Source organism: Lampetra fluviatilis, chromosome 77 (genome assembly GCF_964198595.1).
Source record: "Lampetra fluviatilis chromosome 77, kcLamFluv1.1, whole genome shotgun sequence".
NCBI lineage: Eukaryota > Metazoa > Chordata > Hyperoartia > Petromyzontiformes > Petromyzontidae > Lampetra > Lampetra fluviatilis.
In genome coordinates, this window is record NC_136351.1 from 838,249 (window position 1) to 859,923 (window position 21,675).

Sequence of the window (21,675 nt, forward strand, 5' to 3'; positions counted from 1 at the left end):
CGTGCCGGGGAGGAGGGGTGAGCTCCGCTGGAGGATCCGCCACGTGGTCCGTGGCGAGGAGGGGATGAGCAGCGACGCAGTCCAGAACCCAGGCTTCCTACAGAGACCTATATCCTACCCGGCGGAGCTAAGCCCCGCCTCTCACCACGCCCCCTCGTGGAACCTTCCCGATGGTTCCCGAACCTCTACCCGACTCTGCCCGTCCTCTGGCCCAGATATTATCCCCCCTTAGGATTGTTTGAATTCTGACCACAAATATTGTGATTAATGCACACATGATTCCTTGTAAAAGGTTTCAGTTTGGTGTTTTAACCTGTTTTGTTGCCAGAAAAAAGGGAAAAACCTATTCTCATATGTTGGTACTGGCAAACGAGGTCCCATGAAACCCACTGTATTTAAATGCCCATATGGTCAGTGTTAAGAAATGTGCTATGGTTCAACAGAAAGAGAAGCAGTCAAACTCACAATTAGGAGTATTGTACTTTTCTATGTAACAATATAAAATACTGTATAATAAGTAAAATTAAACGTTAAATAAAGTAACATGAATAGAAAATAACACTGTTTTACTTTCATGAACCTTGGGTCCTGATGCTAGTCAGAAAGGGGGCAATGAGTTACCACAATTGCAGGCACACACACAGACAGACAGAGACACACACACACCACGACGACAATGATCCCCCGTGTAGCCTTAACAGGCTATAGGGACAAGTGTTGTTAGTGAGCAGCGCCTATGAATGCCGGCACGGCACACGTGGGGGTGATTTGCCAGCGCCACGCCCGGCTGCCTTTGTCTCCCCAGTGGCGATGTTTACACACCAGACGCCGGCACTGATGTTAGCCGTGAGCAAGAATCGAACTCGGGTCGCCACTTTTGTAGCGCAGTGCGCTCACCGCTACACTTCCACTCCCCACACACCAATACCAATATCCGCCATTCGCCACAAAGTGACGGCGACGTCACCACGGCGCCTGTGCCAGGCTAGGGGCACTTTAAGGCTCTAAATGTGGGGTTGGCTGGCTTGCTCTCTTCTGAAACAGTGGGATGCTTTCCAAGCAAAAAAAAGCTCAAGAAAAATATAGAATTGAGACGAAAAAAAAATCTGAAATGCTGGATCTGATTAGCATATCGATACCAATCTGTAGTTTGACTGCTTACAAATGCCACTTGGTGACTGATGTTCGCCTGGAAAAATAAACGGTCAATGGACTAAACTATTTTTCTATTTATATGTGGATATATAATGGAGTTCTACTCATTTGTTCTTTCGCCCATGATGCTCCACATATATACATAACAAGTTAGTGTATGATTTAGGTTTTAGTGCTTTGAGAGCCTTAGTATAATTTGGAAATTATATCTCATTGTCCGATTCCTGGAGACACTCCTTCTTAATGCGCTATCCTCCAGAGGTGGGACAAAGTCATTGTTATGCAAGTCCAAGTCGAGTCGCAAGTCATCAAATTCATGACTCGAGTCTGACTCGAGTCCAAGTCACATGACTCGAGTCCACATCTCATAGGTGGGACAAAGTCATTGTTATGCAAGTCCAAGTCGAGTCGCAAGTCATCAAATTCATGACTCGAGTCATGTGACTCGAGTCCAAGTCACATGACTCGAGTCCACACCTCTGCTATCCTCACTGCCGCGGTAATATGCAATATTCAACAATTCAAAGGACATACGCTCACAATCTTTCTTTCACGTCCACACACGCGTTCTGTCTCTCACACACAGGCACACACACGCGCATTCGTTATTATCAAGCACTGGGTGGAGTCTGGGAAGCTCCACCTTTTTGTGAATCTGAATATAAAACCGGGGTGAATCCAGAGAGCAGAAGAGACGGAGCAAATGACTTGCGCCCTACGGCTTTCCATCACCTGAACATCGTGAGTATTATAAGAGATGCAAGTCGGCTGCACATTGGCCAGTAATAGGCTAAAACTATTGAAATCAGTTACAGGTAAATTATATACGGCATAGATGTTACAACGTACATTGTAAACTATGTGTGGTTAATATAGGCTGGCTATTGTAAATCAGATATGTTAACAGGCTATGTTTAAAAAATAATACCATGTTAAACTGCATGTTAATGTCTAATGGGTTAGCGATGTATAATAGGTTGAACGAATGGCCCTGTAATATCGGACTGCATGCAAACACACCAAAACAGTCTAGGCAACACAAAATAACGTTTTAAAAATATGTCAAACATGAATCTTGCCTGAACACTTGCACTTACGCGAACCTTGATGTTGGTTTGTAATACTATACTTAGCCCAAACACAACATTAGCGACATCCTTAATAGTCTTGATTTATCAAACGCATTATCTATTGATATGCCAATCACAGTGCATACTACCTTCTTTGACAGTGTTCGGACATGTGGTCATTAACGAAAAATATAGAACAAAAACCCAGGGTATAAAAAAGGGTTTTACCCTTTCTGGAAATGAAAGAGGTGTTAAGATGTTAAAACACCAAACTGCAACCTTTGCAAGGATTCATGTCTGCATTAACCACGTATACTTGTGGTGAACAAATCGTGCTTTAGTTTAAACACAGGACACAATCTAAACACCAAAGTATGCAAGTGAGGTGTGTATGTGTACGTAAATAAATGCACATACAAGTGACGTGGTGTAGACTAAGGTTGCCGCTAGTCAGTACAGGTTTCTCTCACTTTATGCGGGTTCGGTTTGTGTAATATCATGTATTTTGGACGAATGTATTTCTACCCAAAATTCGCTATATGCAATTTTAATTCACTCATATACGGCTTCGTGATCGGACGTGGGGCACCATTGTGTGTATATGTGTACTCTATGAACTGTTTGGCAGGTAAGCTGCCCTGTGTGGTTTCGGTTTGTGTGCCTTTTTTCTTGGAACACATCTACAACCACAAAGCCAGGGAAACCTGTATGTGTTGCACTTCAGGCTCCCTACGCCCTTTCCAATGAATGTGCAGTATTTAACAGAACATTCCATCGCACGACAGTGGCATGAAAATAGCTGTATAAGACGACCTCACCACTAGGGTGCTCTTATTAACAATTTTCTTCTACCACATAACTTATTGCAACACTACAGGCGCAGTCCTTGGCTCTGCAAGCGGCCCAAAACAAACGAAAAAACGTAATAGAATCCTTCTCGTGACACTTAGTGTGCCTCAGCAGGAACTGAACTCTGTTGCCAGTCACGAGAGAAAGTCCCGGAGTCTGCCAGTGCAGAACTAATATGATTGTGTGCTGTTTATATGTAATTTCTAGCTCATTTGATTAATTACCTAGTATATATTACCGCCCGACATTCTCCTCCCACCTTTGCACACGTGGTGCATCCATCGGGTCAGCCTGAGATCATCCCTGGTTCTGGCTCCGCAGACATCCTGGTACTTGATGTCATAACCCCTATCAAACTCTTCCCTTCGGAGGTCATCCCACGATATGTGTGAGCACAGACACACTTAATTGCCCCTAGGTGTTGTGTGTGTCTGTAGCCATGTTGATTGTGAAACGGCTTTCCTCTCTCGTTAGGTCGACTCATCCTTAAAATTAATTCCTGCTGCAGCATGCAATGACAGTCACTGGGAAGACAAAGGCGGTTGGCAGGCTCTGGTTATACCCCTGGAATGCATGCTATTTTTGTCGTGGAGAATATACGTAATTCGTATTACGTATATTTTCTGAATGATCCTTTGGTTCAATACTTCAGTACAAATCTTCCATACGTCATTATCAAGTTTATATGCTTAACTCAGATCTCATGGCACTTATGTATTGATAAGTGGATGTTAATAGAACATGTAACTAGTCGTATTCACAACCCCCTGACTATGTGCTGTGTTGTCACTTAACAATATCTAGTATCACCAAAGGTAATTTTTAATTCCATGATGTTTAAGAATGTTCATTTGCATGGTTGGCATTTGAACGTTTCAACTTTCCAGGCACCAGGGTTTGTTAATTCAGAGAGTCAAATGGCAAGGGGCATACTTGTCTCTCTGCCCTGGATTTGCCCTTGGGTGAGCAGCGAGTTTATGGTGTTTTGCCATGGGTCCACCCTTGCGTATATTCTCTCTCAGAAATTTCCCTGGGTCACTCCTTGCCCATGCAATAGTTATTCCTCTATGGCCTGTCATGAACGTCTTCCTCCTTCACAACACGAGTTCGGTTAATTCCCGGGAAGCAAAATGTACTACTTCTTCCAGGCCCTCCTCAGCTCTGGTTATTATCATCATACCCATTTGATCGATGTCTCATTGATTATGTTTACCCGCTTCTCATTCTAATGCTGTTGTGGATTCGCCATCTGGTTTTCGTGACTTCTGGCATGCAGTGAATGCATATGTGTCTGTCAGGAAGTGCGACATTCAAAATAGACAAGACATTAAAAAAATTATAACATGCATTCAGTCGATCGAGGGGCTGAAAGATTTGGGGGAAATATCTAATTGCGATTTTTCTGAAAGATGTTGCGATTTGATTTGCGATTATAAAAATTTAGTCAAGCTTCAGTTCAATATTCACTGTGTAATAGATTTAAAACATGTGATGGAGCATTGCCAGATAATACCATCAAATATGAACTGCTCTATATATTCTAATGCAAGGACGATAACTTAAAATACATGAATTGCTTCCAACATGTATTTATTAAAATGTTTTAATTCAAATAGAAAAATAAAACATAGAACAATTGTTAAGTTAAATAAAGTTATAATAGTACAAAATAATAAAATTCCAATAAGAAAGTAATCGAACTTTTCAAATCGCAAAAAATCGCAGCCTTTGCGATTTGCTAATCGCATTCTTTCAAATTGCGATTTCGATTTGAAATTGATTAATCGTTCAGCCCTAAGTCGACCCTTTCACATCGCAGGGGTTAGAGGCGCCGCCCCCCCCCCCCCCCCCGCGATCTGTAAAGAAACGCGTAAAATATTTTGGTCCCCGTGGCGAGCGAGCGAGCACCTCCAGCTGGGGAGTTCGCGGGGGCTGTGAGATATCACGTGAGAGGCTGCCATAAATAAGCTTGGCATCCTCCAAACCACTGCGCAAACTAACTTTTCACAAAGTTTTACTTGAAGAAAAATTGTGTATATTTATGGTATTAAACAAAAAATACATTGATATTATGCATATATTTGATGCATTTGTGCGTTACTAAACTCGTTGTGTGTCATTTGCTGGCCTTCGCATGTCGTCTGTGGTTTTCGCAAAACTCCCAAAAACTCCCCCAAAAAGTCCCATTATATTTATTATGCCGACCCCGCGATATATCGAAACCGCGATGGGGAAAGTCGTGATGCAGAAGGGTCGACTGCATATTCAATAAGGAGCCAGGGTGAGCTGGCTTTGTTGCTCATATAGACACGCAGTGAGCTATTGATCAGCGTCGTCCATATCACGAGGATTGTTTTCAGGCAAGGAATTGTCCTTGTGAACTTTCACATCAAGTCCTTAATCCAGGCTGTGCTATAGTCCGATGAGAAGTCCACACATCCCGCTTGTTCTCCAGGGATCACTGACTCGACGAGGGGGCTGATCCTCTGGAGGATGATGCGTTCCAGGAGTTTGTAGGTCGTTCACATGAGTAATATTAGCCCATAGCTTCCCAGGTCATCGGTTGGTTTGTCGGGTTTGAGTATTGCAATGACCAACACCTCCCACCATGCTTTTGGGATCCATCCGGTTTTAATGTTTTTGTTCAGATTAACTTATATTTAGATGCTGTATCAATGTGTATGTTGTTGTAATAACCTTTAAATGAAAGTCTATGTGAGTCAGTAAACTCATGCATAGTTCACAGTTATCTGAAACTGTGGTTACTTTGTAGTGTACTTTGAAAATAATTAATCACGTGTTTGGTTTGTTTATATTTTCAAGCTGGACACAATGCAACTCCACCGCACCATCGCACTTGTCTGTCTATAAAGAGGGTCAGGAAGAGAGTTCCAGCCTCCTTTGTGTTCTGAGCAAACGAGAGGTGAGTCCATGAGACGGTCAACTCTGGCACTTGCATTGTGAAGATTAAGGTCGCTGTTGGCATCACGACTGGAATGTCTCTGTCGTGTAAATGGCATGTTTAATTATGCATTTGTAGTAAACAAATAATTGAAATCATATTCTTTGGGTCTTTCTGTAAAGTCATGTAGATAGGTCCAAAGACAATTACAAAGAAAAACAAAAAACTACGACGTTTCGATCGCAACACAAGCGGTCGTCACCAGGAAAAAGGGAATCAGCTTCTAAAGACAAACTCTTTATAAAGGTGTAATAAAGGTCGTGGAAGCGACTTCTGGAATCCAGTCTTTATTTGCCTTTCTTTTACAACACTCCTTCACGCTGCTGACAGACAGCGTGAGAGGGATAGAAAAAGAGAGACACGCGCAGCCACGTGGCAGCCTGGACCCCGCTCCAGCATGGCCTCACCCTCCGTTCGTTCCAGATCTGACCACGTGTTGTTCGTCTCCACCCCTTTTAATACCTGGGTCACGTGGTACCTTTCCACCAACCCTGGTTAGCCTCTATGGAATCTTCCAGACTCCATTGTACGCTCCCAGGACCACGCCCCTGACTCATCCCCCCATTGGTTGTGGCTAAAGCCAGCAGAACCAATCCTCTACTTACAGATGTCACATTCCCATTACGTCAGGGCCACGCCCCTAGACTTCTCCCCATTAGCTATGGGCCAGGACCGTCAGAGCCAATCATCGTACGAGGTGTAATCCAACAGCAACCCGGATATGTCCTCATATTACAAAGGTTTGAAATGGGCATAGCCCGAATGTCAGCAGCCAATGCCAATGCAAGTGGTGGGCAGCGACTGCGGCGGTGGTGGATTTTCCACCAATCATTGGTGCTGACCATTATATATTCATGAATTTATATTTATTTTCGTTGTAAAGTATTTTATGCATATAATAATTGCTATTCACAGCTTCAAAGTGGATTACGAATTCGAAAAACACACCTAATACAGAATTAGGGAGACTGCAGTCAAATCATATAACTGTTCATCTGATACTGTAGTTATGATGAGCTTAAAAGAAGATGTACACATTTTTGCATTCAAAGAAGAGTATACCATTCTGTGCCAGCACGCTAATAGCGAGTTACAGAAATAATGGTTACACCATTGGTGCTGCCATTAACCAACCTAAACATCAGCTCACCACCTGCATGAGGCAAGGCCTAAAGGCCCGAGCTCTCAAGTCCAGTACCACAAATGATGGCACATGAATAATAACCGTCATGGTTGGCCATGTGATGGTAATCAATGTATACAAGCCCCCGAAAAAGAAATGTCCATCACCACTTCAGCAGCAACTACAATGAATAATGTACCGTACATTACATTATCACATAGGGATAATGTAAAGTACAATATCACATTGGGATAATATAATGTGATGCCCAAGACATTATCCCTATGCGATCGATTGACCCCAGTGTGATTGTAGCTTTGAGCAGTGCCTAAGACCACCCTACTCTCGCGCAGGGGCACACAGTGTGTGTGTGTGGCCTTAGCTCACTCTGGCACAAAGAGCGTTGGCTTTCAGATCAAGATGTCATCACGGTCAAAGCTCTTGATACCACCACACCTTAGAACCACCACTTTTAACCTCTATCAGATCCTGCAATTGCACAGTAGACACACGATCTCTAAGACCAGACCTCATAGTATCCCCCCAAGCACCTCACCACTTTTTTAGATACATGACGTTGGCCCCATCCCAGTACACCCCTTACTACTACCTCTAGGGGCCGGTGTAGCATTGGCTAAAGACCGACTTTTATCAACATTTTCATTAGGAAATGACATGTAGTCAAAAACGTTTTCAATTGGAAAGTAGTTTTTTGAGGAAAACAGTTTCGGGCCAAGTGGCATGAGAACCATGTGTGGAGCTTGAGCACAGAAGCTGGGCAGGATTGATCCATTAGCTATGGTGCCATGGCTTAAGTGCTGCTTGTTATAGCATGGGAAATTAAAACACTTCCCATCAGTATTCTTAGGTTTTTTCGGTAAAGTCACGTAGGTAAAACATTAAAATTAATAAAAGTAAAATAAAATAAAAATCACGACGTTTCGGAGGCAACACAAGCTTCCGTTAAAGGAATTAATTCCGTACTGTTATATTCCAAATTTCAACATGCAACGGCTTAATCAATTGTTTAAATTTAATTGGTATTATTAAAAACGTAGAGAAGCATGGTAGGTATAAGGAAATACTTTATTTCATATTCATATTCTTTATTTAATATTTCTCACAGATGTTTGACATTAAAATAGGTGATGAACTTTGGTTATTCGTCTGAATATTTGTTATGCTATGATTAAAAACAACATTCAATATTCAACTGAATTATACATTGATTTGTATTATTGTTAAATGTTGTATTACTAATTAAGAACGATGTCTATGTGTGTATTCAAGGCTATGTCTGAAGAGGAGGCACACGACATAAAAGCTGAGGATGAGCTTGCCAAAGTACTTAGAGACTTAGGTCTTAAAACAACTTTTTGGATTCCAAAACTACGAGATATTTTGGATATCACCAATGTAGAAGCATTGCAATATTTTGGCCCTGATGAATTTGAAATCATAGAACCACATTGCCGGCATTCATGGGAGAAAAAGGCATTGTGTAAGTTAGTGGGAATGTCGGGCAATGAAGTTGTTTTAAAACAATCACAACAATGTGAGCCAAGTGGAAACAAACAGAAGCAAGATGCACCAACAAAGCAGCATCCGGAACAAATCCATCAGAAAAGATTAATTCACAGTGGTGAGGCCAACGTAGAGACTGAGACAGAGCAGCAAATGAAATTGAAAGGAGCAAAACAAACCCCATTGTGTGATGGCAGCCATCTCAATGAAATGGCAAACACTTATCTAAAGAAGTTAGATTTATCAGACATTTCAACTTTACGTGGGACTATTTCACATCTAAGTCTTTTACAAAATGCATCTAAAGGACTTGCTTTGGAAGGGGTGTATCGAACTGGTCAAATAAAGGATAGGTTAAAGAAAAGAGGCAAACTCTTAAACATCCCAATGTCGTTTGATCTTGCTGGGCCAGTACATCAGCCGATGATAAAGAAACAAGAGTTTCCATCATCTGAAGAGGAAAACATATTTGAGACAGCAGTGGAAATAATGGGATTCAATACCATAACGACAGAAGAAGGTTTCCTACAGGCGTTGAAGGAAGAAATCACCTCGCGACATAGCAAGGCATTACACAATGAAAAAAAGCAACAAGAAAATCCCACGGATACCTGCATTCATAGCGCTAAATACCTGTACCTACCACTTGCCTCAGGAAGTCTTGACTTTAATCAACTCAAGCTCTCTGATGAGGCGTTGGAGGAATTAAAAAGCGTTGAAAACACTTTACAAACCGCCAAGGATTATTTTAAACCGCATGTGCTAAGAAACAGGTTAAGACGTTTTTTCGAGAACTTTGGCTCTCATGCCCATACAGGCCCTGTCCACTTTGGTGGGATATTTAAGTGGAAAGCATCAGCAGAGGGCATCAGCTCAGATGAGGAAAAGCAAGAGAGAAATATGCTATCGGAGGCAGTGGAAAGGTATTCCAATTCTGCCTGCAACAGCAGTGGCAGTGCAGGTGGTGTGAGCATGATGGCATCCGAATTTACCACGGAATTTTCTGAAAAATACAATGCTACACTTCTTAGTAAGGTGACATTTTCCATAGGTACAATAGGTGGATCAACTGGCCTTTGTTCTCTTCAACAATGGAAAACCGACATTGTATCCAACACCAAGACGTGGTCTGTCATTGATCTAGGCACATCATTGGTTCCAGTGTGGGACATTGTCAAGTTTAACCACAAGGATCATTTTCAAAATACCTTGATAGCTAGCGGGCTCAAGGAGGCATACACACTTTTGACAAACCAAAATCAAGATTTTTGTCTTGAGGACATATTGGTCTCTGCTAACGCTAAAGCCAGGTCAGTGATGCAAGATATTAAACATGGGCAAGAATCCGACATAGAAAATAATTTAAAAAAGATACTTGATTTGAAACAAACGTTATATGATGAAACGAAAAGCAATTTAACCTGGATAAATACCTGTTTATCTCACCCAGCCCTCCAATCATTTTTGTCAAATATTGTTACAGCACCTGCCGAAACGGTGAAAATCACAAAGCTTATGCGGTCTATTATGGAGCCAAACAGCTGTGACGTTGACAGTTTTCCACAATTCGCCGCCATTATGCAGTGGCTGAATGAGTCTGAAGGAGTCTCTAATCAATTATCTGACTTCAAAGATCTCGTGAACATCTTATCAAAAGCAGAAGAACATTTAAAAGTTGGCTTTTCACCAACTTATTCAGAAATACATGAAAAAAGAAACAAAGAAATCACACATGCATTTAATTCATTCTGTCAATCACTGAGAAGAACAAAACTCATCGAACAAGAGCTACTCATCATTTCAGTTGCTTCTGCTGTTGGCTACTGTGTAAAAGAAAAACGATTTCAGCATCCCCTGGATTACGACAACATTGATCATCTTCAACATGCACTAGAGTCAGCTTACGGAGAGTACTCAAGACTGATGCTACAAGACAAATCCAGAGCTCAGGCATACGTGTTACGCACAGGTTTGTCTAATGCAAGGACTCTTGCCGAAAAGCAAAAACAGTTCGATTTCATGAGATCCCAGGTCGAAGAAACAATGTGTGCTGAAGTTTCCCATGTGATTAAATGCAGTGAAATAGGGCCAACTGACTGGAATAAACTTGATATGATGCTGGAATCCTTTATCGCTGGAACTTTCAAAGAACAACCATGTAGTTCAAAGAAAGAATGTAGGATGCAAAATGCAGGAATATTTTCCCAGGGGGGATTGAAAGAGGACACATATTCAAGGCAAGAAGAATTACAAAATAAGCCATCTATTCAACCACGAAGAAATTATGATGATGAAAAGTTCATGAATCTGCTAGAAAGACTTTCGCTGAAAAAATACTACCCCAAAGAATTACACACAAGTGATGTATGTGTTATCAACAGGTCTCCAATTCAAACTAACCCTGATCGATGCACAGAACAAGAACTTGCTCTTTCTTATCTGCAAAAACTGATGATGATTGACTATCGAGCAAGATGTGTTAGTTTTCAGTGTGAAAATCAAAACCAAGACAAATTAAACAACTTATCTCAGTCCACAAATACAAATAAAAGCCCTAATAGTGATAGCTTCTTTTCTGATGATAATGATGATGACGTAATAAATAACAGCGAAGGGCCTAGGACAAACACTGAAACCCACATTCACCCTATGGACTTACAAATGGCAATATTCCATTGTGGAGACAATTTTGTAAGGCAGTACATTTACACCAAACTTTCATTCATTCAGTTCGCACTTCCGCTTTTAGTTCCAAATCCTTGTCGTTCAGAAACAGAATTCCCTATATGGTCATTCAGACAGATTAAAAAGAGCTGGAAATACCGTGATGCATCTACCAACGAATGGCAATCTAAAAACTGTGCAATCAATGATGCCAACACTGCACTCGTGTCCTTCATAAGATTTGGTAAATCACTTTCATCGAAATCTCAGATAATGAACTCTCTGCTCGGCAATCAAACGCATCGAGTTTTCTTTCATAGGCACTGCCGAGGCAGCAGCAGGAATGTTCAACTAATGAAAGGAGTTGCAGAGATCGCCTGGTATCTTCCAGGTGGGAAGGACAATGATGTATTTAATGACTGCATAGCATTCACTAATCTCCACGGAGATGCAAGAGAACACAAAGCACAGGTGAAATTTTTACATGAGATTTCGTCTATAAATGTTATTTTACTGTCAGATGGTGATCGCAATGAAGAAGGCAAACGTATCTTAGACGAATGTTTGAGTTCCTCAAAGCCGCTAATTTGCCTCTGTGCTGACAAAAAGAGATTTTCCAGCGGAGTATCTGGAACAAACGCGAAAATTGCTGTCGAAAATCGAAATGAGGCTGAGTTAATCGATGAATTGACGTCAATAATCAAATTGTTTTTAAACAATTCAAAAATAAAAATTAACATCGAAGCTTGCTCAACTATTGCAAGACAGCATGGCTTCATTGTTGATGAAGATGATAAACAATGTGAAGAGGGCAAGGATATGGCGAAAGTTTTGCTGAGTCTTATAAGTGTCAAGCCGCTGTGTTCCATAAAGGAGACATTTTTGCCTCTTCAAGGGACATTGTGGCAGTCGTGGTGCAAGAAAGACAAAGAATTGAAACGCATGACGGTAAGGGGGGGACAAAGTGTTGAGGAATACAAAAGTAATATTTTAGGAGAAAAAACACGCATTAGGAAAGCACAGCTTGAAAAAGCATTTCCTCTTAACGAATTTATGAGATCATTGATTGAAATTTTGAACCAAAAGGCATGCACAGTAAAAACATACTTTCTGCATTGGCTACGCATATACTTAGATAATATGTCTGCAGATCGCTTATCACAACTTCATCTCACTTATCATCAGGCCTGGACGGCAATAAAAGCGTTGAAAAAACAAGGTTCTAACACGAGTACTATTGCTACAAAACAAACAGAGTTGGATAAAATATCAGAAGAACTTGAAGCCTCTTCCTTTGGAATCGATCACGTTTTTAGGGAAGTTGGTCAGATCTACGAAGCTTCACAGACAACGCCATCAGTTGACAAACTCCCGGCTACTTTGCCCAAGATTGCAGCAGAAATGATGATCTCTGGATTTCCCCTTGAACTCATGGATGGTGATGCTGCACATGTCCCTCTCATTTGGATTAGCTCAATCTTGGACGAAATCATTGCTAAAATTGGGAACGTGAAGCTGTTTGTTATCTCAATACTGGGAATACAGAGCAGTGGGAAGTCCACGCTACTGAATGCCATGTTTGGTCTCCAGGTTCCTGTTGGCAGTGGGAGATGCACCCGAGGGGCCTACATGCAGTTAGTGAAGGTGGAGGCAGAGTTCAGTAAACAGCTGGGATATGAGTTTGTGCTGATAGTCGACACAGAAGGACTGCGTTCTGTAGAGCTGTCAAATGCAACACGTAGTCATGACAATCAGCTGGCAACGTTTGTGATTGGGCTGGGAAACATGACCGTGATCAACATTTTTGGAGAGAACCCTTCTGAAATGCAAGACATTCTACAAATTGCTGTGCAGGCGTTTCTGAGAATGAGGCAGGTGAAGTTATCACCGAGCTGTGTGTTTGTCCATCAAAACGTAGGAGAAGTGACTGCTCACAATAAAAACATGGAGGGAAGGAGACGCTTTCAGGAGAAACTCGATGAGATGACCCGCATGGCTGCAGACCAGGAGCAGTGCGCTGTTGCATCATTTGACGCGGTGATCAGGTTTGACGTGAACTCTCAGATCCGTTACTTTGCTCATCTTTGGGAGGGAGACCCTCCGATGGCTCCACCAAATCCAAGCTACTGCCAAAATATTAAAGACCTTAAAGAAATGTTACTTAGAAATGCGACAAAAGAAAAAACAATCAACGTCTTGAAGATATCAGAATTCAAAGCACGCATTAAGGATCTATGGACGGCTTTGCTCGCAGAAAACTTCGTTTTCAGCTTTAAGAACACCATAGAGATCGCAGCTTACACCAAACTGGAAGAAATGTATGGAAAATGGACTTGGGAACTCAGGAGTCATGTTCTTCAGCAGGAAAACAAACTCTATAACAGCATTGATAACAATGCAGATACAATGACACGATTACAGATTGAACGAAGAATTTTGTCAAACTATCAGGATATTAAAAAGAAAATGGAAGAACATTTCAATAGCGCAGATGATGCAGAATTGTTGGTTCAATGGAAAGTTAAATTTGAAAAAGGATTTGAAACAGTGAAAGAAGAGCTAGTATTTGATGCTTACAAAAACTACTCTGCCCTGATGGCTCAAAAAGACAAAAAACGAAATCTCGATCTGCAGAGATCAAGTTATGAATATCAACTTATTAGAAAGAGCAAGGATTTGGCTTCAAAATTGAGAGTAAATACAGTAAATGACGAAGAATTGAAGAATGATTTTGATAAAATCTGGAAGGAGTGGATTAAAGTGATAAAATACGGTATGACCAGCCCTGCAACGCTTGATGTCAAAAAAGAAATTAAAAACCTTCTTTACGACGTTTACGAGAATCAAACTCCACACCTAGAAAAAGTGATATTGAACTATCACATAGGGACAGGATTTTACGTTAATCAAAACGAACACATTATGATGAACACGAAATGGCTTGGAACTCGGAGTCACCATTTCAAAGATGAGGATACTGAGTCAATAAAAAATTTAATTACTGCCATAAAATACAAAGTCAGGAGCTGCATTACCACCCAGGAGAAACATAGAACGAATTTCAAACCATCCTACATACGTGAAATTTTAGAGGTAATGAATTCAGACATACAGGAATTTCCACAATCCAATCGAAGATTTTGGCTCACAGATAAGTTCAAAATTTATTTATCTGTGCACATATTGGCAGAGGTTACGGGGCGATTTCAGAAAATGCATGAAAATTTCCAGAGAGAAAACGACCCATTAGTATACTTCACCAGTAAGAAAGAAGAATACTTCAACAGCTTCAAAATCCGCTGCCAAGGCGCAACGTCCACAACTATTTTTGTGGATTTTTTGTGTAACAAACTGAAAGCATCCATTGAACAGGCAGTTTACGATAAAGTTTGTGTTGACATTGCAGGCAGGATGAAGTCCACATTTTCTGCATTCAACGGAAATCGATCAAAATTAGAAAACTACATTCTCATTGATTTAGCGAAGAAGAAAGATTTTAAAGCATTTGATGAATATATTCACCATCCAAAAGAACACTTTCAGAAATACATTACTGAACGTGTAGAAGAATATTGCAAGGGAAAAGAAAATGAAATAATTCATGAGATGTTAAAGTCAAGTCTTGGGGATACCACAGCTGCAATTACTCGTGCAATTAATAAAGCAACTGAAATGGTACAAGACAACGGGTATGATGCATCTTCATGGCTGGATACATTTTGCACACAGCTTGATGACGCCATCAAGCTCCCAAGACACACTTTGGACCAAGGCGACTACAAAGAAATAACGGATATTGAATTTCTTAAAGAAGAATTCACAAACGGACTAAAAACCGTGGTTGAAGGGTTAAAAGATAAATTTTCTTCAGCATGCTTAAATGATTTACAAAGCGTTCAGAACAAACCGCACGAAATATTATTTCGGCAGCTATGTGGGTGCTGGGTGCAGTGCCCATCCTGTAAAGCCATCTGCACAAACACGATGTCCAATCATGACGGAGACCACAGTGTTCCCATTCACCGCCCCATGGCAGTGAGTGGAGGAAAGTGGCATGAAACTGATCACTTTGTCACCGACATCTGCACTAGTTTAGTTGCCAGTAACTGCAACATATTTTTTCCAGACAGAAAAATACTATGGAAGGATTATCGTACAGCCGGGCCAGAATATGCTTGTTGGAGCATAACACCAGACTTAGCCACACAGCCATATTGGAAATGGTTTGTCTGCAAGTTCAAGTCAGACTTAGAAAAGCGCTATAACCTAAAATTTGCGGCGCTGGGAAAAATCCCATCAGATTGGGAATGTATTAAAGAACATGATGTTATTGAGGATTTAGAGAAACTGTAGGTTGATTAATAAAACTCCAAACGAGCATCCTATGTTACAGATGAACTTATGAATACGTGGCTCTGTTTCCAAGTCTGCAGATTTAAATATTTTATGTTATTAATAATAACAACGAACACAATTAATCATCAAACAGCATCATCTCTAAAATGGAATGGCATTTAACGATCGTTACATGCATGCATATGTACATACTTTACACTTAACTTGAGAAATTGTGGACGTTATAGTAAACTGATCATCTGCATTAGACGTGAATATTTTCGAGCAAAATTAATATATGCATCATTTTAAGTAATCCATAAAGAAATATCTGCAATCATTTCCAATGTGTTTATTCCTCTATACCCTTGTTTTGTTTAAACGTGCATTTTGTTTGTGATGCACTTCAAATGTAAATACAAAATTAAGAATAGAAATGTAAATTAAAGTGGTAAATTACACATCAGCTAACTACGTGCTTAATATTAAATTGTGTTTCTACTTTAACATTTGTAATTTAAATCTAAAATCAATATTGCATGTTTTAATGGTAAGTTTGTGCTTCAAGTTCCCACAAATACTCACCAGCCTTGCGCTTTCTTCTTCATGTTGGTGCCGGACCCCTATTTCATGATGCAGAGCCTTCTCCCTTGGGAACTCTCTTCTAGAGCTTTAATCAGCTGCCCATCCCCTCTAATGAATGCCCAAGACTGGTATTTAGCATCTCACGATTGTTCCTTTCAGACGTTTATGTTGATCCAAAATTGCTTCAGCATGAGCATAATAATATATTTCCATGGGATAGCATATGGCCATTTGAAGTCAAATGCCAAGCTGAAAAGTTCCAATATTATCAAGTATTCCGTTCTCAGCATGGATATCTGCCAAATATAACATTTAAGTAAATGTTGAAACATCTTTACCAGTAACTTCATCTTTTCTGATTATTTTGCAGCAGCAATTCTGTCTTGCTGAATGGCTTTTTTCGATTAAAATAATGATATCACCATTACGTACAATTACTTCGTTTGCTCTCCAATTATACGTTCAGACCCACCTAAAATACATATATTGAGTAAATACAACACAATTTCAGCAAGCCTCATGGTACTGTAAATCCATAATGTGAACAAATGCTTCCAATGACTGGAAAGGCACCACATGGGACACACAAATTAGCTGGGTTTACAAAGCTCATAGAATTTACTAAATTAAACAACATTGTACTGATCAACACCATTCACCCCCACAAATCATCAAGAATATCAACGTAGCACTCATGTTGTGGTGCATATCACTACTGGACTGACGATACACGAATGTCGAACCATTTTCAGTCAACTAAGAAGAGTGGATATTTCTCTGGGCAGACATTGGAAGTGACGGTGGCTTAATAATGATGATGGTCACAATCAAACTAAGAAAGAATTTCAGGGAAAAGAGCACGAAGGCGAAATATGACTTGGACAAGCTACAGAGCCGACAGATGAAGGCAGAAAATGAAGCAATGATTTGAATAAGGTTTGCACCATGACAACTGTTAGCGCTACATTAAGTTACGGATGATTCCATGTAATATCACAATAAGGGGCTAAAATATGTTATTAACAAGGCTCGGGAGTTAAAACAGGCCTGGGTGACTAAGGGGGGGGCATGTACCGAAGTGATTAGTCATGGAATTTGAAATCCAAGAGACCTGATGGAGAAGACGATACAATGATCAATCATCCACTATAACAGCACTGTCAGAACTGCACATGTAAACAAATACAAAATAAGGTCAAAGTCTGTGCAAGTCATTCAACTATTTTTTACTCGACAGAAACAGAAGAAAGCTATTGACACTGTTAGGAAACTCATCAAATAGAACCAGTCAAGAAAATCAGCAACATAAGAAATATTTAGCAACTTTTTTGAAAATAGTAACACAAATTTACGCGATCTAAACCAAAAAACCTCTATTATAGAAGATATTGGTCACGAAAGCATACGTGTTAAACTGAGTAACACAAACAGGCAACCAATATGACTCCCTACAATATCAATGTTGCTGAAATGATGTGCTTCCAAAATGTCGTGTTGCTGATGGGATGTGAAAAAATATTCGTTGAATGTTCATATTGAGGTACAGATATTGGAGAGATGTGTATTGTTACCCTATTAATTTTGGAACTTTTATTAGATTAATTATGTTATGATACAAAGTAGACAACTGACAGTAAGGTTGGCAGTATGCTGTGAAATATCTGCCTAAGACCAGAGGAACTTATTAACCACATTTTCTAGGGCACAGTCGAAGTTAAGAGAGGTTGGCCAATGATCAACATCGTGCCTAAGACGTAAATGTCAAATGCATACATGTAGATCACAAGAGACTGATGAAGGTGGAATCGGTTGATACATTATTGGCACACCTACAACATTACAAGTTAAATAAACAAAACTCACATTCGTAGTCTTCAACCCTTATCCACTCTATATCTCCGACCTCTGTTTGTGCTATGAAAAAGTGCAGTTATCACAAATAATCAGTTTTTTATATATAAGAATGTGTATTTATGGCAGTGCTATTGCTTTTTTAAGCTGAACGTTCAGTAACTGATGATAATGACGATACCAACATTTTCGTACGTGGACATATAATAGCACATGTTGGTAAATGTGAAGAAATAATAACAGTTTTGCATACAATCAATACAATTTCTTCGTTTGATGCATCGAAGTCAATATGCTGTATGACTTGAGGGGAGGACTTGTCCATTAGAATGTTTTTAGGTGATGTCCAGATAAGCGTATTAGCAAATAGTGTCCACGCTGCCTACTCATCTTCCTCTCTTCCAGATCCATTGTATGTTATTGCAAGGTCTACATTATTTTTAACACCACAATTCACATAGCATGAAGATGGTTTAACCAAGGAAAAAACTGCATATTAAGTGTAACATATCATAAAAATCAATGGACAAAAGCAAACAACTTTAAAATGTAAATTCTGAGTGTAAGCCGGATCAACAAAAGAAAAATTCAGAGGTCCTATAAATACCAACTAATAGGCTGAGATCAATAAGTAAAACAACGCATCGTCATCTAGGCATTGTTTGGAATCCAGGGGGCAGGAAGACTTTACTTTGAAGGGATGAGGAAGGCGATGAAGAAAACGACATAGATGGATTCATAAAAGCAATGAATAAAAGTGGCATCATTGCGGACGAATGCTTCAGAAGGGTGGACGAGAGGAAAGATCAAGTTCTACAACTGCCAACCGCTTCCAAAGACAACACAAATGATTGACTTTTCATATAATTATTTTACACGAAGCTTCATATTTTACATTAACAACTTTAAGTTTCTTACGTCCATTTCCAATTTGGTCATTGTAATTAAGGTGCGTGAGCAATTGGGAGTCGTTCTGGAATTTGAGTTGTTATTTTTGATCGCATGCAACTTCATATATACATAAAGATTATACTATCTGAATACAATACAGGAATATATTGCACATCTTTAAGTCATATTTGCGAAGTGGAGTGTTGGCATAGTGCTTTGCTATCTGCCATATGATATTTGTTATCTGTGTATCTTATATTTTTGGGGAATAAGAATCTGATTTAAATAATATGGTTGGTATTCCAACAACCAATGAACTAAGGATTGTTTGGATGTCGCATTTTTTTTTGTTAAGCTAATCTGGATTGTGTAATGTTTAAAATGCTGAAGGGGTCACAGTTATTTTTATTTATTAATACTTGTTTGTATGTTCCGGAACATGAGCATGATATAGTGGCTGTGCAACTAGATAGAAAACATATCAGTTTAAGATAATGTTTTCAAAGTCACAATCAAATGTTTTATTGGGGTCATAACTCTCGGTTTTAATCAATAAATTTATAAGAATCAAAGGATTCAATTATGTTGTGCTTTAATGAAAGCAGCATTTCAAAGTGGCGAACAAGACAAACACGAAATACAAAACACACCAAGGAAAAATTGAAGAAATAAATAAATGAGACGATCAAGATAGTGACCATACGGCAATGAATGTGAGGGACGTTGGGTTCTGTTTTGCAAAAAAGGTCGCACAAAGAGTTGTATTCTCCTTGCATTGTTCTTCGAGTTCAATTACCTTGCTTTTTAAATAATCCACACGGTCAGGGTTAAGAATCCGCATTACTTGTAAGTCTAAATCAAGGATTGTGTATTTATTAGAACAATTATTCAAGGAGCAAAAAAAAGAGAGTAGATTTTACTTCTCCCTCCACCAGCCACTAAGGCCCACTGGTGGTTGTTGTTAAGAAGCCCGATGGTTCACTGAGGTTTTGCGTAGTTCTTAGCCACTTAAATCAGGTGACTCGGGATGATACTTATTCCTTACCGAGTATTAACGACTCATTGGAGGCATAAGCAACATCAATTTGTATTCGTTCATTCATTTCTCAATCCGCTTGTTCTGGTGAGGTTCGCGGTGGCAGCATGTTGAGTAGGGCAGTCCAAACCTCCATTTCCCTGGCGATGGGCTCCAGCACTAATATACACTCCACGACTATACACTACACTACCTTGCGCCACTATACACTACACTATACGCTACACTACACACTGCTATACACTACACTACCATGCGCCACTATACACTACACTATACTCTACACTATACACTGCTATACACTACACATTGCGATACACTACACTTATACGCACAACAATACACTATTATACACTACTAGACAATACACTATACTACACACTACAATACTATACACTACTAGACACGTATTCTAGCTTCACAGTCCGGCTAGCGTGTCCGGGGATGCCCCCGGGGTCTTCGCCATGTGGGACGTGCCCGGTAGAGTACTAGAGGGAGACTATCGGAGGGCATCCTAACCAGGTGCCCGAACCACCTCAACTGGCTCCTCTCAATTCAGAGGAGCAGCAACTTGACTCTGAGACTTTCCCCGATTAGCAAGCTCCTCACCCGATCATGGAGAGTGAACCTGGCAACCCTGCGAAGAAACCTATTGCCCAAGGATGCTGTTCAGGATCCATCCCTGAGTCGGAGCCAGTTCCGCAACAGACACAACACAATTTTCGATTTAAAGTTTCGTGACTGCAGGGATTCATCTTCTTGGTTCTTTTGGTAAAGTCACGTAGAATGGAAATAATAAAATAATAAAAATTTTACATTATAAAATAATTCTCACGACGTTTCGGCCACAATGCAAGCAGCCGTCCTCAGGTGAAGAACAGGTCTGTCGAGAAGACAGAGTCTGAACGACAACCCCAGGCTTGGAGCGTCTATTCTGGTTGACACTCGCACCCCGCTGGTCCTGACAGCGGACCAGTTGCTCCTCGCGCACGCCCCACACGCGCTCTCCCGTCAGTTGCTCCGCTCCTCTGCCCCGCACACCGCTGGCCGACGGTGTGCCCGAAGCTCCTCCAGCCACGTGGCTGATGGCGCGGATCACCTCCAGCCACCCAACGTGGTCCAGCTTCGTGACTCTACCAACTGACCCGGAGCCCTTCCTGGATCCCACTTATATTCCCTTCACCACGTGATCCTGTCTCCTCCCTCTCACCACGCCCTTCACCGAACCTTCCAGATCCCGACAGCGCATAGCGCCTTGCTGGCTCCCCCCTTAGGTTCCGCTCCTGTTCCCCTCGCATCCGATTGGACCCGAGGTGAGCGGCGGACCTTCACATATGCCCCCATACTGGGCCCCGCCCCAATTACCCTGGCCCGTATGATTGGCCCAGATCCGAGCAGCGAAACCCCGCTTACGCTCGCATTACATAAATATAAATGTTGTATCGGAGTTACACCCGCCACTAACAACCGATACAGCCCATCGGTAAGGTTTGTTATGTAAACAAAACGTGCCAATTCGTTACGAGTTCAACTGGTGTGTTGGAGAGTAAGCCCACGACAGCATTTACAATGAGTGTAGTATTGTATAGTAGTGTAGTTTCATATTCTTTGGTTCTTTTGGTAAAGTCAC

At 40.7% G+C, this 21,675-nt stretch overlaps 1 protein-coding gene across 1 annotated transcript in view; it reads left to right on the forward strand.

The window, feature by feature from the left end:
• LOC144953511 (interferon-induced very large GTPase 1-like) overlaps positions 1 to 21,362 on the forward strand; it is a 42,364-nt gene extending 21,002 nt beyond the window's left edge. The window contains exons 3-6 of the mRNA XM_078884055.1: positions 11,100 to 11,185; positions 11,261 to 14,212; positions 20,530 to 20,567; positions 21,320 to 21,362. Of these exons, the coding sequence (XP_078740181.1) occupies positions 11,100 to 11,185; positions 11,261 to 14,212; positions 20,530 to 20,567; positions 21,320 to 21,362 (3,119 nt within the window). The remainder of the gene's footprint in view (positions 1 to 11,099; positions 11,186 to 11,260; positions 14,213 to 20,529; positions 20,568 to 21,319) is intronic.
• The last annotated feature ends 313 nt before the right edge of the window (positions 21,363 to 21,675 follow it).